Below are 23,257 nucleotides of genomic sequence, written 5' to 3'. Positions count from 1 at the left end.
CAGTGGGACTCGGCACAACTCTGCAACGCTTCAATACTGCCCCCTGGTGGATGATCGGCGAGTTGCCAAACCGGAAATGCCTGTTGGATATCGGTGCGTCTCCTAAATACGTCCGGCCACTCGCATATCGTCGCAGGACTCTAGCCACACACCGTGGATATGGATCGCTGCCATAACTCAATAATCGACATGATTTGGGCGTGTATTAGTATTATACAAACCGGAAATGGATCTACTCGATCCCCATCAAATAACTGGGATCTTTTTGCTCCAGTCTCATCGCCCAACGGTAAGAGGCTGATGTCATTTTCAGCGTGAGTGTTTATTATTATCCATACAAACTGCTCTGATCTATATATCACCCATACTACATAGAGCATTTAACGACGATCACAGAATTATAAACGACCCCCCCCCCCCCCCCGTTCACCCGCGCATGATCAGTCATAACGTTTAGGACCATGTACAGTTGACATTTTTAATATAGTGTGGATCGGTAACAAGCGGCATTTGATAATCTATATATGCATTTATGCCTATATCTCACGTTCTAGGAATTACTGCAGAAAACGATAAAAACATATTTATATTCTAGACGGTATTTTCGTATGAATGTGTGAATGAAAAAGTAAAACGTTCCTACATCCTGAACGATAGATAATCGATGTTGAATGGGCCATAGTAATGTCAATTTAGCAATACAATTTAAAAAGTTATAGCCCTGCAAAGAAGGTGAACATCTCCATAGACTTACAGTGCTGGCAGAGAATGGTATAAGATGATCAAACTCCGTGGCAGTTAATGTGTTAATGAACATCTTCAGTTTCCACATCAATGTAAATGTGCCAGATTGTGAGCTAATGAGCTAGTTTCCATCTGTAGTCCCAGCCTACCATGCACGTCTTTATAGTGTGGGAGAAAACTGGAGTACCCAGAGGAAACGCATGCGAACACAGGGAGAACAAACTCCAAACTCCACACACAAAGGCCCCCCTACTGGGGTTCGGGTTGCTTGCTGTGAGGCAGAAGTGCTAACCACTGTGCCACCGTGCTACCCACACAGTTTAAAACCTGACAGTCTTTCTTCCCTGTTTGATACCCAATTTGGTAAGCCTCAGCACCTCATAGACCCCTGGTAACGTCAGTAACTTGGCCACTCACTCGCCAGCTCACAGGCATGGCACTTTGATGAACTCTTTGTATCTACGACACATTTGTGTCCTTGTTGGCGGCGGGGGAGGTCTAGTTCCCAGGCAGGCCCTACCTATTCCAGCGGGCAGCGGGCCATGTTGCTCTGGATCGATCAGAAACGTTGGCATGTGCTTTTTGAGCTCATTCTGCAGACATTGTAACAGGCACCTTGGGGAATGAAAGGTAAACATTTAGGTAGTCAAAAACAAAAGTCACGAATAAGAATAAAATACAGTTCGGGATATACATTTCTTATGTTATTATGTATATACATTCTAAAATATACAGTATACGGTAAGTAGTCAGTGTGACATTATTATTTTCTTTGCATCATGGGTGCACCCATGCTGGGTATTAAAAAGTCTTAAATTCTCAATTTAAGGCCTTAAAAGGTATTAAAAAGTCTTAAATTTAATTTACATTTTTGTCGGGAGATGAAATAATATTAAATATATGAAATGTTTTTATATTCAAGTAGTTTTTTGCAGGGCTACCGGGAGCTGGGTGCGTCTGGCTTGTATGGAACGCGCCAGTATTTAAATTGGCGCACAAGTGCAGCCACCCATTCAGTGTAGCTACCGGTATGTGTTTTTGCTAGTATAGTAAATTTCGCTGAGTAAATTTTACTCAAACTGAGTACAATTTTACTCACTTGGGCTCAAATGGACTCAGTTTGAGTAAAATCTACTCTGCGAAATTTACTATATGGTCTTGAAATTGGTATTGCTCCAAGTGGTATTAAAAAGTCTTAAATTGTAACTTATTGAAACCTGCAGATATACCCTAATCATAAAAGGTTTGCATTATTCACCCTTCCCTATGGGGTTCAACAACGCGGCGTTGTGCTCCTCTTACTTGAAGGCTCTGTGCACCAGGTGGGACAGGTCCTCCTGAGCCTGCTGCGTCAGAGGACACAGGTCCTGGTCCTGCTTGATGAAGTTCAGCAGCTCCGAGGTGTTGGCCATCCAGAAGGCAAGAGCACCGGCCATGGCCTGCTGCTTCTGAGAGAGAGACGCACCAAACAGCATCGCACAGACAACCCACCCGGTATAGTATGTTATTATTACACCATGTGCATTTAGTCTGGATTTATGATAAAAACACAAGATACTTGTGCCCTAATGATAAAGGATAAGCGCTCGATGAAGAAACCCACTCCCCTTGCCGGAAAGAAAGTCCAGCACGCCTATATACATACTTGGAATTGCACACTATGAATGTATTACATGGCCCAGAACGGCCCCCAAACAGCATTGCCAACTTCAACAGACCCTGAAATTCCTGAATCCTGCTGTTGCTTCATAGAGGGTGAATTCAGGAGGGGGGGGGGGGGATCATATATATATATATTAGGGCTGACCCCTATTAGTCGACTAATCGGTCGAAAGGAGCCGTAGTCGACTAGCCAACCTCTTAGTCGAATATATATATATATTTTTTTTTATAATATATATTTTTTATCATTCTTTCCAAAAGAAAAGAGGCCTAGAAGCGTGGCTAACGCTAATGGCACGCATACCAGAGGCTAACTGCCTACGAAAACAGGCACAGAGGCACTGAAAGAGGATTTCACCCGTCTAATGAACACACTAGACTAGACAAATATCAAGATGTATCCATCAGTGGACCAATTGCATGCTTTTGCAGAGGACAAGAAGCCTTCAGTCGACTCCTTCAGACATTAAGCACCCCCCACAGCCCAAATGGAATGATAAAAAAAATATATATATATTTTTTTTTAATATTATATATATATAATTTTTTATTTTTTTGACCAATAGTCGACTAACGGCACATTTTTGCCAATCATAGTCCACCATCCAAATCCTTAGTCGGGGACAGCCCTAATATATATATATATATATTTTTTTTTAATATGTTTTTGTAGATTTTGTATTGGTTTGTACTACCGGGCAGTCCGGTAGAGGGAGAGGAGGAAATGGGAGACGGAGCAGGGGAAGACATTCGGCAAAGGATGCCGGGGTCCGGGAGTCGAACCCGTGTCGGCCGTTTCGCGATGCAGCGCGTTACATGGTGTGCTACTAGAACGCCCAGGGGGGGGGATCATATTTAACGGGACACTTTATAACCTTTTTACGTATATATCTTTGATAAGTGAAAATAAACATTATTGGTGACAACGGGAGTCCTTCCTATATGCTTAGGCGATGGTAAATGGACTGCATTTATATAGCAATTTAAACAAAACTGCAACGGATCATAACCGACTGTTGCACCTGCTGACTGCCTCCCAATCGCACGCATCGCCCTCAGACTCTTCTCTCCTCCCCCTGAGCCCCCTCACCTAACTCTCTCCTTCTCCCCCTTTCTTCTCTCCCCCCCTCTGGTTCTCACTCTCCCTTTCTATTTCCCCCTCTCTTTCCTTCTCTCTCCCTTATTTATTGTAATTTTCCTTGTATACTATTGCTACTGTAATTCTTTTTTATTTACTTGTATGCATGTACATAACTTGCAACCCCCCCCCCCTTCCCTCAAAAGGTCTTTGCTTTTTGGTCAGGCTGCTTTTGTTTATAAGAATTTGTTCTTACTTGCTTGCCTGGGTAAATAAAGGTTAAATAAAAAAAATACCAGCTTTTATCCAAATCGCCTTTAAATCGTTATGCCTCACATTCACCTATTCACTCACATTCACACGCCGACGGCGGAGGCGACCGTGCGAAGGTGGGAGTGGTTATGGGTCAAGTGTCTCGCTCGGCTCAAGGACGCGCCGCCGCGACGAGACGGAAATCAACCGGGAACCTTCTGATTACCAGACGACCCGCTCTACCCACCGAGCCGCTGTCACTTATTCCTCAAGGCAACATCTCGAGGAATTCATAAATGTATCGGGATGTTGAGGGTTGAAAGGTCGATAAGGTCACAGGAGTCGCAAATACAAAAACATTTCCCTTCATGTATAGTTAAAAAAAAACTAAAAAAATAATTAAAGATGCATTATTTTAAGTTTCCTCTTATTTTACAGTGGCTCAGGAGGTAAAGCAGCACCCTTGGCAGCGTGTCGAAGTGTCCTTGAGCGAGACACTTAACCCCTAACTCCCCCCGACAGGCAGGTTGGCACCTCGCACGGCCGCCTCTGCTGTCAGCGTGTGAATGTGTGAGTGAATGTGAGGCACAAGTTGTAAAGTGCTTTAGATAAAAGCTGCTATATTATAAATGCAGTCCATTTACAGTAAAAACCTGGATATTACACCTGCTGCTAAATCCTTTACCCAACCCCCCCCCCCCTCCCCCACATGTCCATTTGTTGGTAAATCTTTTTGTTATTTTATTGTCTTGATACTTTATCGTGGCTGTGTATATATGTAAAGAAAAGAAATGTAATAAATATAGAAATATATACAAATTAGAACATTCACGTGGTGAAGCAGTAGGTCCAGAGAGGTTTAATAATAATCGACTTGCCCGCAGGACGGCCTCCGTCATGCCGGCCATCTTGTTTATGACAGAGGTGGTCTCTGAATGGCGGGAGCCGTGACTGCGGAGGCGCTGCAGAGAGAAGCGCGCCGCCGCGTACAGAGCGTAGGCAGGTGAGAGCCTGAAGTGAACTGTGGAGCTGTTGGTGTAATTTATGACCGCGGACAGGAAGGCGTCCTCAGCTGTAATTCAGGGAACACCGGGGAGAGGGAGGGAGGGAGGGAGGGAGGAGAATTAATGAATAACCTTTATTTATACTTTTTTTTTTTTGTAACTCTTTAGGGGCCACAAGAATAATGATTAAATACCTATAGAATAGAATATAAATTTTAAAAATACTTTTTGTTTATCCCGAGGGAAATTTGACACTACAGATCGCTCCCAGTAAACATTTAGGGAGTCAAAAACAAAAGTCACGAATAAGAATAAAATACGGTCCAGGATATACATTTTCTATGTTATGTATATATACAGTCAAAATATACAGAAATATACAGTAAGTGTACAGTAAAAAGTGTAAAATTATACAGTGTCGATTTATGAGTAAAGTAAAAGTCCAGGAAGATTTGATAGTACTGTCACCCTGTGCCCAGTGATGCTGTGATGCGTTAGAGTCTGATGGCTGTCTCTATGCACTAATGAGGATATGTTAATTAATAAACAATTTATTCATTCCTGAATGACTCAAAAAGAGTTCTAATATATACTGCATCTTTTTTAATGTATTCTTTTGACTAGATACATATTGACTGAGCCGTCCAGGCAAATTTCATTAAAAAAAAATAATTATCTGACCAGGCAGGTCAATTAAGAACAGATTCTTATTTACAATGACGGCCTGGCGAGAGGACAGAAGGGCCGCGGTAACAGGGAAAGGTTTTTAATTTAAATTTTTTATCTACTTTTTCTCCCGTTTTTCTATTTTTCTCCCGTCCCCAATTTCGTATCGTCCAATTCTACCCTCCCCTGTCTCGAACGTTGTTGGGCCATGCCTCCCACAAGCCGGCTGCAATGTGGACGAAGCCTGGCATCACGTGTCCCCTCCGGTACTCGAGGAGGCAGCCGTCGCATCTTTTCACCTGCACAGCGCGATCTCTCAGCGGCGTGGGTCTGCGTGGGAGGGACACGCCGCCCTCGTCGCTTCCTGATTCTACTGCGCAGGCGCACCAACCGACCTGTAGGAGTCGCTGTCCACAACGTCCGATCCCCACCCACCAGCTTCCCACCCCCTAATACTGCCAATTGTATTAGTATGAACGACCAGCCAAGCTGGTAGCAACGCCGAGAGCTGGGCTCGAACCCAGCATCTCCTGCGTTGGTGGCGAGCGCCTTGCCCACTGCGCCACCTAGCCGCCCCAGGGAAAGGGTTTATAAAATGAAATGGGAAAAGAGACAGACTATAGATATATCACAGAGATAAGGGAAATAATTAAAACACACATCAAACAAACAACCAAATCAAATTACAAGGTATGTAAGACATGAAGCAGAACAGACAAATTACAGTTAAAAGGCTGAGTGACAATTCTGCGATAGAGTCCTTATAAGTAGTGAGTGAGGGGGACCAATTTGTCAATTTTTTAAGTATTTTTCATCTCATTCCAACTGCTAGGAGCAGCAAATTGGAAGGAGGATTGACCAAAGGAAGTGTTAACACGGGGAACATCTAGAAAGATATGGTGAGCAGCTCTGGTGTTATAGGAAGTAGATGACAATTTTATTAACCATAATTTACTCAAGTCACTGACCTGATGTCTCTCAGTGCAGGGAAATCCTTCCCAAATGTCTCAAAAAGCGTTCTAATATAAACTGCATCTTGACCTCAACTTCACTTCTCAATGACACACTCAGTAAAGAACTCTCAAGTCCCCATTTCTACCTGCTTAGCCGTAATTCTAAAAGTGACATAATATTTCTAACATGTAGTTCCTCATTTCTTGTCATATTTCTATATTCAGATCTTTCTACTATTACCCTGCCCATACCTGCACATCCCCTCCCCCCTCCCCCATGCTGCTATGACGCCCCCATTTCCTCAAGGGGATCAATATAGGAATATCTTATCTTATCATCTATTATGTTATCTTATTGGTTACCTGGTGGTACTTGATCATTATTTGTGTCCCCCTAAAGTCAAGCGTTATCCATTTGTTTAAAGGGTAAGTTCAGAATTCTTTATTTCCAATAATGTTGTGGATCGATAGAATCCTTTCTTCACACTGGGTACCAGTGGTTCCAGCCAGTTAGCCACAACACTACCACAGAGTCAATGGGGCCACGCTCCAGAGTCAATGGGGCCATGCTCCAGTCTGCACAAGCCCCGAAATAAACACTGACACGTATTACCCAAAGTAGGTTTCAGCGTTTATTTCGGGGCTTGTACAGACTGGAGCGTGACCCCATTGACGTTGCATCCGTTTTACGGATAACTAGCCAGAGCTGCGGATATCTAGTATGAAGTACAGCGCTGAGAAAGAACTAGTGATCCACAACATCGTGGGTGAGCAGGAAACAGGGCTGGGGGTCCAAACTGATGAACTTACGCCTTAATACTTACAATTATGAGAGAATCTGATGACCATTGGAAGTCCTGGTTGTTCCAAGTCGTTAGTCTTGAGGCTTCCTGTGTAGACCTCCCCTGTATTCCAGTAAACACATCTTAAACAAGCAATCTCTCTTAATTAAAACATAATAATAATAAATACTATCCTTCATACTGACTTTTTCTATTATGCACTTTGCTGCTAAGGAATCTACCTTGCCTATATTACTACCTACTATGCTAATATGTCTGTACTACTACCTACTATGGTAATATGTCTCTACTACTACCTACTATGGTAATATGTCTGTACTACTACCTACTATGCTAATATGTCTCTACCCTACCTACTATGCTAATATGTCTCTACTACTACCTACTATGCTAATATGTCTCTACTACTACCTACTATGCTAATATGTCTCTACTACCTACTATGCTAATATGTCTATATTACTACCTACTATGCTAATATGTCTCTACTACTATGCACTCAAGACGCAGTTCAACATTGTGTTGATGAACAATCTTACTGACCCTTACCTGCCAGAGTTGTACCCTTCCTGCTGACTTGTTGTACAGAACTTGTAAGTCGCTTTGGATAAAAGCATCAGCTACAGTATATGACTAAATGTAAACGTGTGTTAGAAATAGTGAAAGTAGACTCCTACTCTTCATGATTTGTCATATACTCAAATTGATCAGCTCTATTTTTTATCTTTCAAAATGTTCAGTTGCTATCGCATGCACTTATCTGTGTTTCACTACACACATGAGTGCATGCTTACCAACTGTTCGCCTGTTTTACTGCAACACTACTATCACCGACATCTAAGAAGGGAGAGCCCCCCCTTGAATGGCCCTTCTAAGGTTTCTCTCCTCCACATTGCCTGTGGTGCATTTTTTCCTATTGCTAGGTTTTAGTGAGTTTTTACTTACCTTCGCGTGGAGTATGTCTGAGAGTGTTGCATTTATTTAGCATTTATTTAAAACATTTTGGACTTTATGTTACTTGGACTTGGACTTTCCTTTTTGTTTTGTTCTTGACTTATTGTGATGTTTCTTCTTGACTTGTTTAAAGAAAACGTGTCCGTCTTCATGTGTTGTCGGGCCTTACAAATTAATTTGATTTGATTTGATTTGATTTGATATAAAATACACTACTAACACCCTTAATCAGGCCCTTTGGTAAAATATGTACTTTAGTGGTGGTACTTTGGTTTGCGACCAAAAGGTCATGGGTTCGTACCCTATTCCGTTGTCCTGTGCCGTATCTACGCTGCACTTCCATGTCACAGTTTGCAGACGACCCACCTGTGTCCGACTGCCGTCGCTCCTGCTTCGCACTTTCCGTGGACCTCTGAGTCGTCTCCCTCCGCGAACCGCTGGTAACGTTGTTGTCGTTCGTCGGCTTTTCGTTTGACCTGGATATTTGTGTAAAATGGAAAGATGTTTTTCTCTTTCAGTTAGAGACGATTAGCTTCAAGACAAAAATCTGCGCAAAGGTTTTGAGTGAAGCGAAGGAGGGGGAACACTTTACCCGTCCTCGTCGCCGTGTTTGGTCTTGTTCTTCTCCTTCTTCTTCTCCTTTCTTGACAGCGTTCTCCTGAAGTTCTGTATCACACCTCCCCTCTCCTTCCTGTCATGGCAGTTCTCCTGTATTGTTCCCAGGACGAGCGAACATAACGCATAAAGAACAAGAGTGGGATAGTGAGCTACGGCAGCTACTCATAGCCATAGGAGACCTCATTAATGAATGAATGAATGAATGAATGAATGAATGAAAACGTTTATTTTTGGACATGTTATTCTCCATATTTCTCCAAACAACTCACGATATCTTGTTCCGTCGAACCAAACAATCATAGCAACAAATAAAAAAAACATTAAAAAAAGAAAAAAAGAAGGAATTATAAACAAAAGGTCAAGAGCAATGTGTTTGGTTAGCAGACATGTCCAAAAAAGGAGTAGAGGGAAGCTAAGCTTATTGATCCCTACCCCCTTACATTTATATTTGTTCTTCCATAAATGTTTACTAGATATAACATAATTTAGTGTATTACAATATAGAATATACTTTTACTTATATTAAAAGATTACAAGAGAAAAAAAAAAACTTGATTCACTTGACAGCAGTGAATATAGTACAGCACTACATACACAATATAACATAACTTTGTTTATCCTCAATACTCATTTCTGTATTTTTCCAATGTGTATTTTTTTAGCTGCTTTTTAAATTAACAAGCTGATCATTCACTAGGGACTCCCTGGTGTAAATATATGAAATATGTTCAGAGCGGGATGAATTGATGGGGCACCTGAGTCATGTCGCTCTTCAGGACAAAGTGGCCTTCTCTGCTGTTCCAGTTTAACTGCACAACCAGAGGTCTCTCACTCGGATCCAGTTTTCGTTCTGTTGTCGTGCGGCGCATATCAAGAAACGGGAAGAGATGGGTGTGAGTGACGCAGATCGATTGGGGAACACGGTGAAAACGTACAGAACCAAAACAAACAAAAACACAGAGCAGCTAATGTTGAACTCGTGCGAACAAAAGGGAAGCGGCGAAGAGGAAGCTTGGCGTCAATATACCGCTGCGCTCTGCTGCGCTCACTTACGTTTTTACTTACTTTTATTTTTTACTGTATGAAGCACACTCTCAGGGGCTCATACAGAACCAAGCATGTCACAGTAAAGTATGTGTATTTTATTGTGACAATTAATAAACAAACTTGAACTTGAAACATTACTGTACATGCAATAGTTGTATTCCTGATGGTGTGTAGAGTCTGGAGAAGACTCTCTGACCTTGACTCATGAAGCATTTGACATTGTGGATAAGTATTGTTTTATAACTTAATATTCGAGATATTGAAATAAACAAATAAAGCTACTTTTTAATTTACATGTAAAAGTGGGCGTGGCCGTTTTTCCACTAAGGAGTGGTTTCAGTACAAAATGAATGTTTGCAATCAATTCGGAATCATGAAAAAACCCTAGTTTGACACCTCGCAAGGTGCTTAATTAAGGCAAAAATAAACATTTAACATTTTTCACAGATAAGGTTCCGGGTACTCCAACTTTCAGCAGCTGTCACAGGTTTTCCTATGGGAGTTGAATTTAAATCTTTTTATGTGTGTTATTAGACACCTTTACAAACACATTGGTGAACGAATTTCTTGGTAAGGAATTTATTCCAAGATTTTTTTATATTTCCCTGACTAGAAGCTTAGCGTCAATATACCGCTGCGTTCTGCTGCGCTCACCCTCGTCCTTGTGGACTTCATGGAGGGAGTAGCATGTGGTCAACATCTTCATGTCCGGCCGGAACTTCTCTGCCAGAGTGTCGATGACCTCGCGGGTCGAGGATTTGCTGCAAACACGCAGACACTTGGTGGCAACGCTGGCGGCCGTGCGGTCCTCAAAGTAGAACCGCATCACACCGTGGAACTCTAGGTTCTGTTGGGGGATGAGACATTTATTAAAACACATTATTATTAAGTTACATAAATGGCAGGGCGGCTACGTGGCGTAGTGGGCAAGGCGCTCGCCACGAAATCTGGAGACGCTGGGCTCGCCTGTTCGAGCCCAGCGCTCCACATTTGCTTTTAGTTTAGCTGGTCGTCCGTACTAATGCACATTGGCCGTATTAGGGGGTGGGAAACTGATGGGTGGGGATCGGGCGTTGTGGACAGCGACTCCTACAGGTCGGTTGGTGCGCCTGCGCAGTGGAATCAGGAAGTGTTGGGGGCAGCGTGAGCCTCCCACGCGTTACTCCTCACCACTGAGAGATCGAGCTGCGCAGGTGAAAAGATGCGACTGCTGTTACCTCAAGTACCGGAGGGGACTTGTGCTATGTATGACTTAGTCCACATTGCAGCCGGCTTGTGGGAGGCAAGAAACAGCGTTCGTGACAGGGGAGGGTTGAATTGGATGATACGAAATTGCTATGGGAGAAAATATAGAAAATGGGAGAAAAAGTGGATAAAAAAAAAAGTTACATAAATGGCTGCTTTTATCCAAAGCGCTTTACAATTTGTTCCTCACATTTGACCCATTCACTCACACATTCACACACCGACGGCGGAGGCGTGACCATGCAAGGACACTTGAACACGCTGCCTGGGAGGAGCGGGAATCGAACCGGGAACCTCCGGATTTCCAGACGACTGCTCTACCTCCCGAGCCAGTGTCAACCCTATATTATTATTATTATTATGATCATTATTATTATTATCATCATTATTAACTCATTCACGGCCAACCACGTATATATAATTATGTGTTTGCTCGCCAACCGTTCAGCACCATAAACGTATATATACGTTTTTGGATCGTTATTTCTTTTATTAGATTTTCTTATTCATTTCAGGCACACAGACCTTGGGGTCCCCATAGGAAATCATTCTGAGATCGCTAGAGTGCAATACCGGCCGCATCCTGCTAGGTGGCAGTATCGCCCACCCTTTGAAACCTTTTTTCACACCGGGTGTTACATTTAATTCCCTCCGGGTGCTGAATTTAGATGGAGCCAAGTAAATCGCTTCATCCGACTTCGAAACGCATCTAGCACACTCTATCCATAAGTTGTGCCAAATTATGTCCGGGACCAGATGGACATCAATACTGGAAATCGCGATCAGACAATTGGAATATTCTTTTTGGAATAACCCCGATCAAAGGTAAGGACTATCTGACATCAATTTCACCTTGATCCTACAATGATTTCATATCGATCCAGCTGATCAGCGTGTGTGGTGTTCAAAACGAATGCCGTTACTGGCTATCAAAGCATCAAAAAACGACCCCTCCCTTTCATGCATTCATGATGAAACGTAATAATAATAATAACTTTATTTGTATAGCACTTTTCATACAGAAATTGCAGTTCAAAGTGCTTCACAACAGTAAAAAATACAGGCATAAGCGAGCATAAAAGATTTATTACAAAAAGATAGAGGTAGCAAGGTAAGGTAAATCAGTTTTTCAGTAATACAGATAATAAAATAGAATAGATTAGAGTAAAAAAGTGTGGTTTGATTCAGTTTAAAATAGGCTAAAAATTATAAAATAGAACGGATAGTAAAAAGTGTGATGAAATTGTTCAATAAAAAGCGCTTTACAAAGTACAGTTCCAAATGACCTTATAGAACAACAGAGCAGTGCGTCGCTCACAACAACAGAGCATCGCTCTAACATACAACAGAGCAGTGCATCGCTCTTAACACTGAGTTTCTTTACAGGGTATAGTTCTAAATTACCTTATAATTTAACAGAGCAGTGCATCGCTCTTAACTTTGAATTTCTTTACAAAGTTCAGTTTTTAATTACAACAGAGCAGTGCTCTTAAAATTACAGTGCCTAGGAGGTAGTGAGATAACATTAGCATAGAACCGACACGGGAATTTGATAGGAAGTGTATAAAAGTAGGTAGGGTAAGAATAGTGCAGGTAAAGTACAATTTGTGTCAGGATATCCCTGATGTTTAATTGTGTCCAGGCAAGAAACGCCAACGCTTATAGCAGAATTCACGTAGCGCCCTATAACTCCGCTTTTCAGGAATTAGCCCGGATCACTCCTAAACTATACAATATTCCATCACGGGATAACGCGCGAACGTATACGTGAAAAATTAGATATTTTTTTGCATGTTCGACGGAAGAAAGTGACTGTCAAATGACCATAGTATTGTCTCCATAGCTATAATGTAGAATATAGATATAGCTCTCCAAACATAGTGACGCACAGTGAAAGTAGGTCATGGAAACCTGGCGCTGATAAGGGTAATGGCTGGCGCTGAAAGTGTTAATACCGGCATTATTATTATTATTACATTTGATGATACCAAAGGCAGAATTAAGATTTTGGTTGGACAATGAAGGTGAATTGAATTGAATAATAAAAACATCAAAATCCAAATTATCTTTCTATTTATTAAAAAGGACAGTGGACACTCCATCCTCCTCGTGAATTTCATTACACTTCCACTTGAAGGTTGACAGGGAAGACGGAGGAAAGAGATATGACAGTACAACATTAAATCACACCTACCTGTCACAACAGGCTATAGGCATAACATAATGCATAACATAATCATACAAATTGACAGTATATGCTTTTGACTCAAGTATGTGCAATAAAAGCATCATGTTGATTTAGTATTTTTAAAGACTTTACATGGAAAGCAAGCAGAATGGATACCCTTCAACTGATCGACCACTGCACTTCCGCGTTACATGGAGTTCATGGGAGAGCGTGGCAGGATGAAATTAATGAATGTTGACGAGAGCCTTGACATAAGTGGTTGTAGCGTCGGCGGTGGGGATGCTGGAGACATGATCCAAAATACCTTTTTATATGCCTGAGTCTACTGAATATGGAGAGACCAATCGCAAGTCAATCGGCACCTTCTCGGTCGAGCTATAGTCTCTTTTCCGCACCTACTCACCAAAAAAGATTGGTCTCTCCGTGTTCAGGAGACTCAGGCGTATAAAAAAGTCTATTGGATCATGACTCCAGCACCCCCACAGCCGTAGCTACAACCACTCACATCAAGGCTTTAATCAACATTCATTCATTTCATCCCCCCGCTCTCTCCCATGAGCTGAACACACCGGAAGTGTTGCGGTCGTCTATATACTAACTCCCGAATTCACACACATAATACTAGACAATCCAATAATATTCCCCCCTCAGCCGCACCACTCATAGTCAGTTCTCCATTAAAGACAGAGGATCCCTACTCTGGAATTACACACATACACTATTGCCCACTCATCATCTGCTCTCTCATTTCAAACATAGATTCAGCCTGATGAATCAACCATCAACCTGCCTCCATAATGTAACCCTGCTCCCACATAGTGTTACACACACACACACACACACACACACACACACACACACACACACACACACACACACACACAGGCACACTCATACACACACACATACACACAGGCACACTCATACTCACACACACACAGAGGCACACTCACACACACATACACACACACACACACACACACTCATATACACACACACACACTCATACACACACACACACACTCATACACACACACACACACACTCATACACACACACACTCATACACACACACACACTCATACACACACACACACAGGCACACTCATACGCACGCACACACACACAGAGGCACACACACACATACACACACGCACACACAGGCACACTCATACGCACACACACACTCATACACTGATGAATCAACCATCAACCTGCCTCCATAATATAACCCTGCTCCCACATAGTGTCACACACACACAGATACACACACTCATACACACACAGGCACACTCATACGCACGCACACACACAGAGGCACACTCACACACTCATACACACATGTACACACACACAGGCACACTCATACGCACACACACACTCATACACTGATGAATCAACCATCAACTTGCCTCCACCGTAATGTAACCCTGCTCCCACATAGTGTCACACACACACGCATGCACACATACACACACAGGCACACTCGCATACACACACACATACACACACAGGCACACTCACATACACACACACGCACGCACACATACACACAGGCACACTCGCACACACACACTCATACAAGCGTGCTCACATACATTATTGTTTGTCTTGTTTTGTGATTGACTTAGCAATATTATGTTTATCTCACTTACTTATGTTTTATGGCCAGGTCTTGCTAGAAAAAGAGATCTTTGATCTCAAGTGACTACCTGGTAAAATAAAGGTTAAATAAAAATATACATACTGTACATGATATGTGTGTGAGGACTTTGTAAATCAGCCCTGTAGGGTTTCCTTCCTCACCTGCACATCACATCTCATCTTTTTTTGTTATTGGTACTTTTGATTCGCTTTTGTTGTGCAAATAACCTTAACCTTAACCACCAAAACCTGCACGGACAACGTATGGCGTATATCGGGCCAGTTAGGGTACCTTGTGTATACTGTTTACTTTTACTCTTACTCATAGTATATTCACATTCAAATTCTTTATTGCCTATATTTATTGTAAGTTAACGTATAATATAACCGATATGGCATACAGACCTGCCTCTGAACCTTTGTAATTTTCTTTTCTCATATTTTTATATTCAGATCTAATGTTATTGCCTATATTTGTGTCTTTCTAATACTACCCTGCCCATACCTGTACCTCCCCTCCCCCATACTGCTAGGATGCCGGAGTTTCCCCAAGGGGATCAATAAAGGAATATCTTATCTTATCTCATCATAAAACAAAACAAACTAAAAACAGAGGTTTGATTTCACTATTATTCCATTGACTAAAAGTCGGCCCAATGAGAGAGAGAGAGTATAACAATGAAGTTTCACTCTCTCCACTGTCATCTCCTTAACTACACTCTAAATCTTATCCGACAACAGAAATCTCCTCAGATTGGGGGTCCCTTCGACAAAACCCTATCAAGCGGGGGGGGGGGGGGGGGGGGGGGGGTCCGCAGCCGAACGCGTAACCAGCTTGGGGGTCAAACCGCCGGTCGAAGCTCCCTGTGTTTCCTCACTCACCTTATCGGGCCGACTGATCTCAAACAAGTCCAGCCTGTTGTTGTTCCATCGGTGGATAACGGAGCTCAGCTTCTCTCGTTCCTCCTCTTCAGGCATTTCGACTAATTAACCCCCCGGAATATTTAACCGTTTCACCGACGATCCACAGTAGAGAGAGGTCACAAAGGTCCACACAGAGAGAGAGAGAGAGAGAGAGAGAGAGGTCACAAAGGTCCACGAAGGTCCACAGAGAGAGAGAGAGAGGAAGAGGAAGGGGACATCCAACACACACGCCAGGTCTCGGTGGTGTATCGTGATCACCAGATCTCCACCCCTCGTCCACGGGGCTTCTCCTCATTAGCCCCCACTCCTCCTACAGTGGAGTAAAATACATAATCATCTCTCGATGCCACGCCGCCCCCTCTGCCTCGCTTAGTGACGGGTCACCGGCTGCCCGTTATGTGAGGCCAGTGGTGTTTATTAGAGATTATTTTAATGACTTCCGCTTCATTAGACGGCACACACGGCGGAGGGGGACGGATGGGGGGGACCGAGGGAGCGGCTCAGGGGACGTGAGGTTCACGAGTCGGACTCGAACCGGCGACGCGGCACCGCCGCACATGCACCCCCCCCCCCAACCCCCCCGCTGAGCTGCAAACAGTGCTTGAATCAAATATCAGTCATGTGACTTCATAATAACTTATTTTTTTAACTACATTTTATTGTATATTAAGATATTCTTTTATTAATCACCTTGGGGAAATTCAGGCATCATAGCAGCATGGGGGAGGGGAGGTACAGGTAGTAGGAGACAGGTCATAGAATTATAGTACAGTGGATAAGTAACATTTTTAATTGAATACAAAAAAAAATAGGCAGTGTAATCAATATAACAATATAATTAACTCTGGACATGCACAACAAGGTGCAAGATGAGGGTATGTATGCCCTCTCAGTTATATTATTTGCCCTCCAATAAATATAGTTACAATATATAATCTAATATCTAATCTAATATATAATCTAAAAATGCTAAATATATGCTCTGATAAAGTGTACAGTATACACATAAGGTGCAGTATGCATAAGGTATGTCCGTATATCACGTTATACGTATATTGTCCTTTTGGGTAGGAGGCAGACACTCAGTGATGGAGGTTCCTAGTAGCTGGATGTCTGGCAGCAGTCCCTGCTCACTGTTGTGGAGCCTGATGGCCGCTGGTATGAAGGACTGGCCGAGGCGGTTAGTTGAGTGTCGGGGCGGGGGGGTATGAGTCTGTAACTGAACGTGCTTCTCATCTTGACTAGCTTGTCGTAGAGGGGGTGGGAGGGATTCTCCAGGATAGCAGCCAGCTTCCTTCTCATCCCCCTCTCTGCCACCACCTCTAGTCTGACCAGCTCGACTCCCACCACGGAGCTAGCCTTCCTCACCATTACTGTATATTATTGGCTGTATATTTTAGAATGTATATCCCTGACTGTATTTGTATTCTTATTTGTGATTTTTGACTACCTAAATGTTTATTGTGTGAGCGATCTGTGGTGCTGAATTTCCCTCGGGATCAATAGATTTAGATTCAGATTCCTTTATTGGCACGTCATTCAGTACCTTACAGCAACAACATAGTGAAATTCACTTTCTTGTGGTTCCTCCAATATATTATCAAATAAAATAAAAATAGAATAAAATAAGATAAAATAACAGCAAGATGACTATATAGTACAGTTCTAAAAAAAAAGTGTACAGTGTGAGATATTACACTATATCAAATATAAATAACAAAATGGCTATGTACCGTTCCAACAGGAAAAATGTATGCTATGTGATGTGCAACGAGCGATAAAGTACTTCTGTTCTCTTCTATTCCTCAACGCACACCAGGGGCCTTGGGAGTCTCGGTCTTCACCCCCGCTGCCCTCGCCGAGCGGTGCCACGACGGCATTCCATTCCATCCTCTCCTCCTCTTCCAGCGTCACGGATATTTGCGCTTCAGTGAGTTCCACTTCTCATGCATATCAGTGATCTTCCCCCAACGATCGATGTTCTTCCCATACAGGGCGGCTCCGTTTATGTGGGGCAGCTTTTGTTAAATGGGCACAGGGGCTCTCTGGGTAGAACTTAACAAAAGAAACCAATTAGATAAACAGTATACAAAAAAAAGAAGAACACGGACAATCCAGTCTATTGTTGTCTGGATGTTGGAAGAACACATTGTTTTAAAGTCCCTCCCATGTACCATTTTAGTAACAAATAACGATGCCTATCAAAACAGTACTATGTAATATATACATATATATATATATATTATTATTATATATATATATAATGTGAAGCACCTCATAGACCTGCAATGTCACTAATTACTTAATTGATTAATTAATGGAGTCAGTCAGGCACTAACGACCTGTGAATGAGAAAAAAACAGTGCTACTTTATAGCTGTCACTGCTACTGATGTGCACACATTCTCGAAGTCAACTTCCTGTCTGTTGTTGCTAGGCAACTGCGGCGTGGGGGAAACATGCACGCCGCGTACATTGTGTACGGTTCATTTAGTGCAGAAACGGATCGGAAAAGCGGCAAATTAAACACAATCAAGGGTAATTTTCTTCAGTGCATCACAATGCCAAAGAGCTGCTGTGTTACGCTTTGTACTAGTAATAACATACCGTAATCAAAAATCCAAATCGAAAGTTTTATATAATACCAGTTGAGGCATCACGGATAGCTGGCGGCTATCAAGAGGGCACAGACGGGAGAGTCGATCAAAGCAGACCCTGGCCCCCAAGTCAAATCATACGTATGTCTGCTCTACCCATTTCATAACAGGTGAGAATAAGGAACAAATATGTATATCGTAAATTAAGTTTTATTGGCTGTGAGGCTGTAAACAGCAGAAAAATGTTAGCTGCTAGCTACTTCACCATATAACGTTAGTCCATTCTCTTCAAGTAGCCTACATGCCTTTTTTTCGCCTTAGAATCACCAGAAAGGCTTTCGAAATAGTGAAATGCCATGTTGGCCTCAATATTTTCAAAACAAATTATATGAAAAGGTTATGAAATGAACAAGAATGTGATAAAATATGTTATAAAAACTGAGCTCAACGCATACATTTGATCGTAGAAATCCGTTTGTTTTCCACCATACCAAGATGGCGGCGGTCTCGTGACATCAGAGTGTCTTCGAGAATTACTGACTTGCACACATTACTGACTTGCACACATTACTGACTTGTACACATTACTGACCTGCACACATTACTGACCTGCACATACACTTGATTTATTTTGCACACATTACTGACTTGCACACATTACTGTGTGTTCACATCTGAAAGTCCAGGGATAGTCCGGACTTTCTAATTTGTTTACAAATTAGATCCGCACCAAATGTGAAAATGATACATTGTTTAATTTTGGTCTGCGTTCACACTACCCTGTTTGGAGAGAGAGAGAGAGAGAGAGAGAGAGAGAGAGAGAGAAGTTTTTTTTTTCTTTATCTGAGAGAATGTCCGCGAATGTCCTCCTCACGCAGGAGAAAGTTGGGGGGTCCGCGCGCGGCGCGAGTCTAGAGTAGAGAGCAGTGTCGGCGCCATGGGGGGTCATTCGCGGGCCATGCCCCCCCAGATGGCGCACTGTGCCCCTCCAAACGTCATGGGCAATTGTTATAAAAAAATAAAATAATTAAACATAATTTTTTTTTATTATAGTAAAAGTCTGATGTTTTCCTTTATAAATAGGCTATTTAGCCTATTATTAAACGAAATTAAACAAAAAAAGTATTAAAAGAAGTGTATGTTTGAGCGCACGCTGATTGGTGTGTGTGTTTGAATTTGTTATTGCGTTATTGGTCACGTTGAGTTGATGGGTTGGGTAGTCAGAGCGCGACTGCGTGACTTGAGTGAGCGTGAAAAGTACAATAGAGTCAGTGGGTAAAATATAACACTTGGAGACGGACATAAAATGGATATATACGAAAATGGTTGCATGCCATGCATGGTGGGGCAGGGGGGGCACCTAAGGCTTCTTCACGGCCTCCTCCCTGGTGACGGTCCTCCAACATCTAACGCTGAAGAGCTTTCGGTAAGTTAGGCGTCATGAAGACGAAGTCTGGCCAAGAAGCGCCCGGTGCTGCCGCTGCAGGTGCATCTGTCACAGCTAGCGTGGTCTATAATCATAATATGTCATAATAATAATAATGGATAATATAATGGATCGCCTATAAAATTGAGGCAGAGTTTGAAGTTGCAAAAGACCTCACGCGAAAGTGGGACACCGTCCTGAGGAGATTCAGTGCCACGACTCGCCGCCTCCAACTCTTCTCATGGGTAAGTCCTACGACTCATACTGTTTAATTTAAGCCGCCGTGCCCCTTGTTATTATTAATAATACTTTCACTTGTTAATGAATTTAAGCCCAGCCTCGGGCTATTTCATACTGTTTAATTTGTGTGTGTGAGACGCGAGTGTGTTTGTGACGTGAGAGAGAGAAAAAGAGAGAGAGAGACTGTCTTATCCCTTATGCGCACTCATGTTTTGAAATGTGTGTTGGTTCGCGGGAAATTCGTTTTCTGAAGCCTATATTTTATTTATGTATGCCCCCCCGCTGTTACAATATGCCCTCCCGTTAAGTTGGGTCTGGCGCCGACTCTGGTAGAGAGTAGGGTGACCAGGTGTCCCCCTTTTGGTTGTACTGTCCCACCATTTGACCAAATGTCCCGCGTCCCTCATATTGAGAGGATGTCCCTCTTTTCGAAGCCAAAAAAAAACATGCGTCTAAAAGCCCCTGACTGAGACTGAGTCATGACGCTACCTCATATCGCAGATCTGATTGGTTATAGTAATTTAGCGCACTGCTCTGCTCGTGAGAGTTGAACTTGTGACGCTACCTCATATCGCAAATCTGATTGGTAAAAAAAAACACAACAACATTACAAGCGAACTAGTTCAATATGGAAAGCAGTAAAAAGAAACGGACCTGCAGTTACAACCAAGACTGGCAAACGACACATGCCTGGGTGAGGCCGATGTCAGGCAATCCGCAGCAGGCTTTCTGTGTTTTGTGTCATAGTTCGTTTTAAATTGCGCATGGAGGAGAATACGACTTGAAGCGCCACAGTGGACGTGAGTCTTACTTGAAAGTGGCTCACCAAAAAGAAACATCCAGATCTATGGATACACTTCTTTTTAAACCAAACAATGATAGCCAGACGGACAAGGTCACTGCAGCTGAGATAACAAGCGTCTATCACACAGTACAACACTCCCATTCATACAGGTCAGCCGACTGTGGTAACCTTTAACCTTTGATTTAAATCTATTCGGTGAAGACCATGGCAGTTATTCTAATATAGAAACACAATTTATTTGTATTATTATTTTTGTATTATACTACACTGTTTTCCCTAGTTCTGTGTTAACAGGGAATATCAAACACAAGACATTCCTGTCAAGTGATGACGTTTGAATATTTAAAACAGATGTTAGGTGGTATTTAATTTGTATTTATTTTGATTTAACCTTTAACCTTTGATTTAAATCTATTCAGTGAAGACCATGGCAGTTATTCTAATAAAAAAAATTACATTATCTATCTGTCCCACTTTGTCCCACCAAAATCTTACTGTTGTCCCACTTTGTCCCACCAAAATCTTACTGTTGTCCCACTTTTGGACTTTTTGCATCTGGTCACCCTAGTAGAGAGAGAGAGAGGAAGAGAGAGACTGCGTCTAGAGAGGAGAGAGGAGAGAGAGAGAGAGAGGGAGGAAGAGAGAGACTGTCCGCGTGTGGCGCCAGTCTAGAGAGGATACTTTGCTTCCTGGATTAGGTACTATAGTTCGATTGAAACGAACCGAGTCCCAACTTTTCAAGAGGACCATGGTTCGGTTGTTTGGTCCTCATTATAGTTCGGTTTGCGTTCATACCTGTACAAACCAAACGGACTATCGATCTAAAGGGACCATGGTCCACTTAAAGGGACCATGGTCCACTTAAAGTGGACCAAACAGAGTAGGTGTGAACGCGCCCTTATTGTCCTATACACTTAGCTTTGCTAAAATACAGGAAAGATCATGTCCACAAAACAAGCAGGATTTGCTGCACGCTTTAATAACTCTTAAGACAGACCTGTTTCAGTTACTTTTCTTTTATTCATATTTAGCGAGTATTAAAAACATCAGAGCAAATGAGCATTGCTTCAGGTTCGCTCATGCATTAGTAGCACGGTCATCTCTAGGCTATAATGGTAAATGGTGCATTTATATAGCGCTTTTATAGAAAAAGCGCTTTACAATTTGTTCCTCACATTTTACCCATTCACTCACACATTCACACACACCGACGGCGGAGGCGACCATGCAAGGTGCCAACCTGCTCATCTGGAGCAATTAGGGGTTAAGTGTCTTGCTCAAGGACACTTCGACACGCTGCCCGGCCGGGGAGGAGCGGGAATCGAACTGGAAACCTCCGGATTACCAGACAACTGCTCTACCTCCCGAGCCACTTGATCGTGCGGCCTCAGCACGCGGCCAGTAGGTCCTCCACCGAGGGCCTGTCTATGGGGCTCTGGCAGCGGTGAGAGAACAGCACCCTCCCATGTTCATCCAGGACGAAGTCTCCTCCCAGCTGAGAAACACAGGGGGAATCAATAACAACTATTAACTGAATATTAGGGATGCTCGATATTGGCTTTTTTACCGATACCGATATACCGATATTGTCCAACTCTTAATTTCCGATACCGATATCAACCGATACCGATATATGCAGGGTTTCCCCCCCAAAAACGGAATAATTTCAGGTAATTAACATTACATATCTCTTGTTGTGGAATTAATACAACATTATGCATACTTTTGACAATAAATAAAATCAGAATTTGTTCTTACTTGCTTGCCTGGGTAAATAAAAACTATAGAAATGTAAAAAAAAAATAGTTATTCTTTTTTAAAACCGATACAGATATTTTCCGATATCACATTTGAATGCCAATATCGGACATCCCTTGTGAACATCTATTACTAGTTAACTAAATCAAGGGCGTTGGTTTTGTTTCAACATGGGGGAGGGGGCACTTTAAGGAAGGTGTCTGCTGGTCCTCCCCCACGAGATTTTGAGTGTCAAACACTTTTAATTTCCTGCATTCTGGTGAACTTTTATGCACCACTTTGTGCTTTTTCTGCATCAAGACAACATTCAGGTACCCGCTGACACAAATGTAATGGAATATAATGCAGTAAGGCGTCAAATATTTCTCTTTCATATTCGCTATATTTTTGGGGGGGGGGGGTCAAATTGACCTCTTCTCAATATTGAGGGGGACATGTCCCCTGCAACCCCCCCTAAAACTATGCCCTAAATACAATTGTAAGAGTTACATAAAATCACATAGAATGATAACATTGTGACATTGGACTTAATCTTAAAGTAAATTAAGAATATATTATTTGATTGGTGGGTGAAGATACAACAATCGTAACATAACTGAGTAATGAGTATGGATACCTTGGCTATAACAGGCAGAGGTGTAACTTAATAT

General features: G+C 42.4%; 2 protein-coding genes across 2 annotated transcripts in view; both read right to left on the bottom strand.

Annotated features, from left to right (window-relative positions):
• afdnb (afadin, adherens junction formation factor b) overlaps nt 1-15,865 on the bottom strand; it is a 34,694-nt gene extending 18,829 nt beyond the window's left edge. Inside the window, exons 1-9 of the mRNA XM_084310601.1 lie at nt 15,741-15,865; nt 10,436-10,628; nt 9,490-9,584; nt 8,709-8,824; nt 8,483-8,592; nt 7,184-7,264; nt 4,615-4,808; nt 2,047-2,192; nt 1,265-1,359 (exon numbers count right to left, since the gene is read on the bottom strand). Coding sequence (XP_084166727.1) covers nt 1,265-1,359; nt 2,047-2,192; nt 4,615-4,808; nt 7,184-7,264; nt 8,483-8,592; nt 8,709-8,824; nt 9,490-9,584; nt 10,436-10,628; nt 15,741-15,836 — 1,126 coding nt within the window. The 5' untranslated portion in view covers nt 15,837-15,865. The remainder of the gene's footprint in view (nt 1-1,264; nt 1,360-2,046; nt 2,193-4,614; nt 4,809-7,183; nt 7,265-8,482; nt 8,593-8,708; nt 8,825-9,489; nt 9,585-10,435; nt 10,629-15,740) is intronic.
• A 6,371-nt stretch (nt 15,866-22,236) lies between these two features.
• txlnbb (taxilin beta b) overlaps nt 22,237-23,257 on the bottom strand; it is a gene marked incomplete at its 3' end in the record, with an annotated part of 41,092 nt that continues 40,071 nt past the window's right edge. Inside the window, exon 15 of the mRNA XM_084311085.1 lies at nt 22,237-22,344. Within this exon, the coding sequence (XP_084167211.1) occupies nt 22,237-22,344 (108 nt within the window). The remainder of the gene's footprint in view (nt 22,345-23,257) is intronic.

Source organism: Notolepis coatsorum (assembly GCF_963971535.1).
Source record: "Notolepis coatsorum genome assembly, chromosome: 3".
Lineage (NCBI taxonomy): Eukaryota > Metazoa > Chordata > Actinopteri > Aulopiformes > Paralepididae > Notolepis > Notolepis coatsorum.
This window is presented reverse-complemented; position numbering and strand designations above follow the sequence as displayed.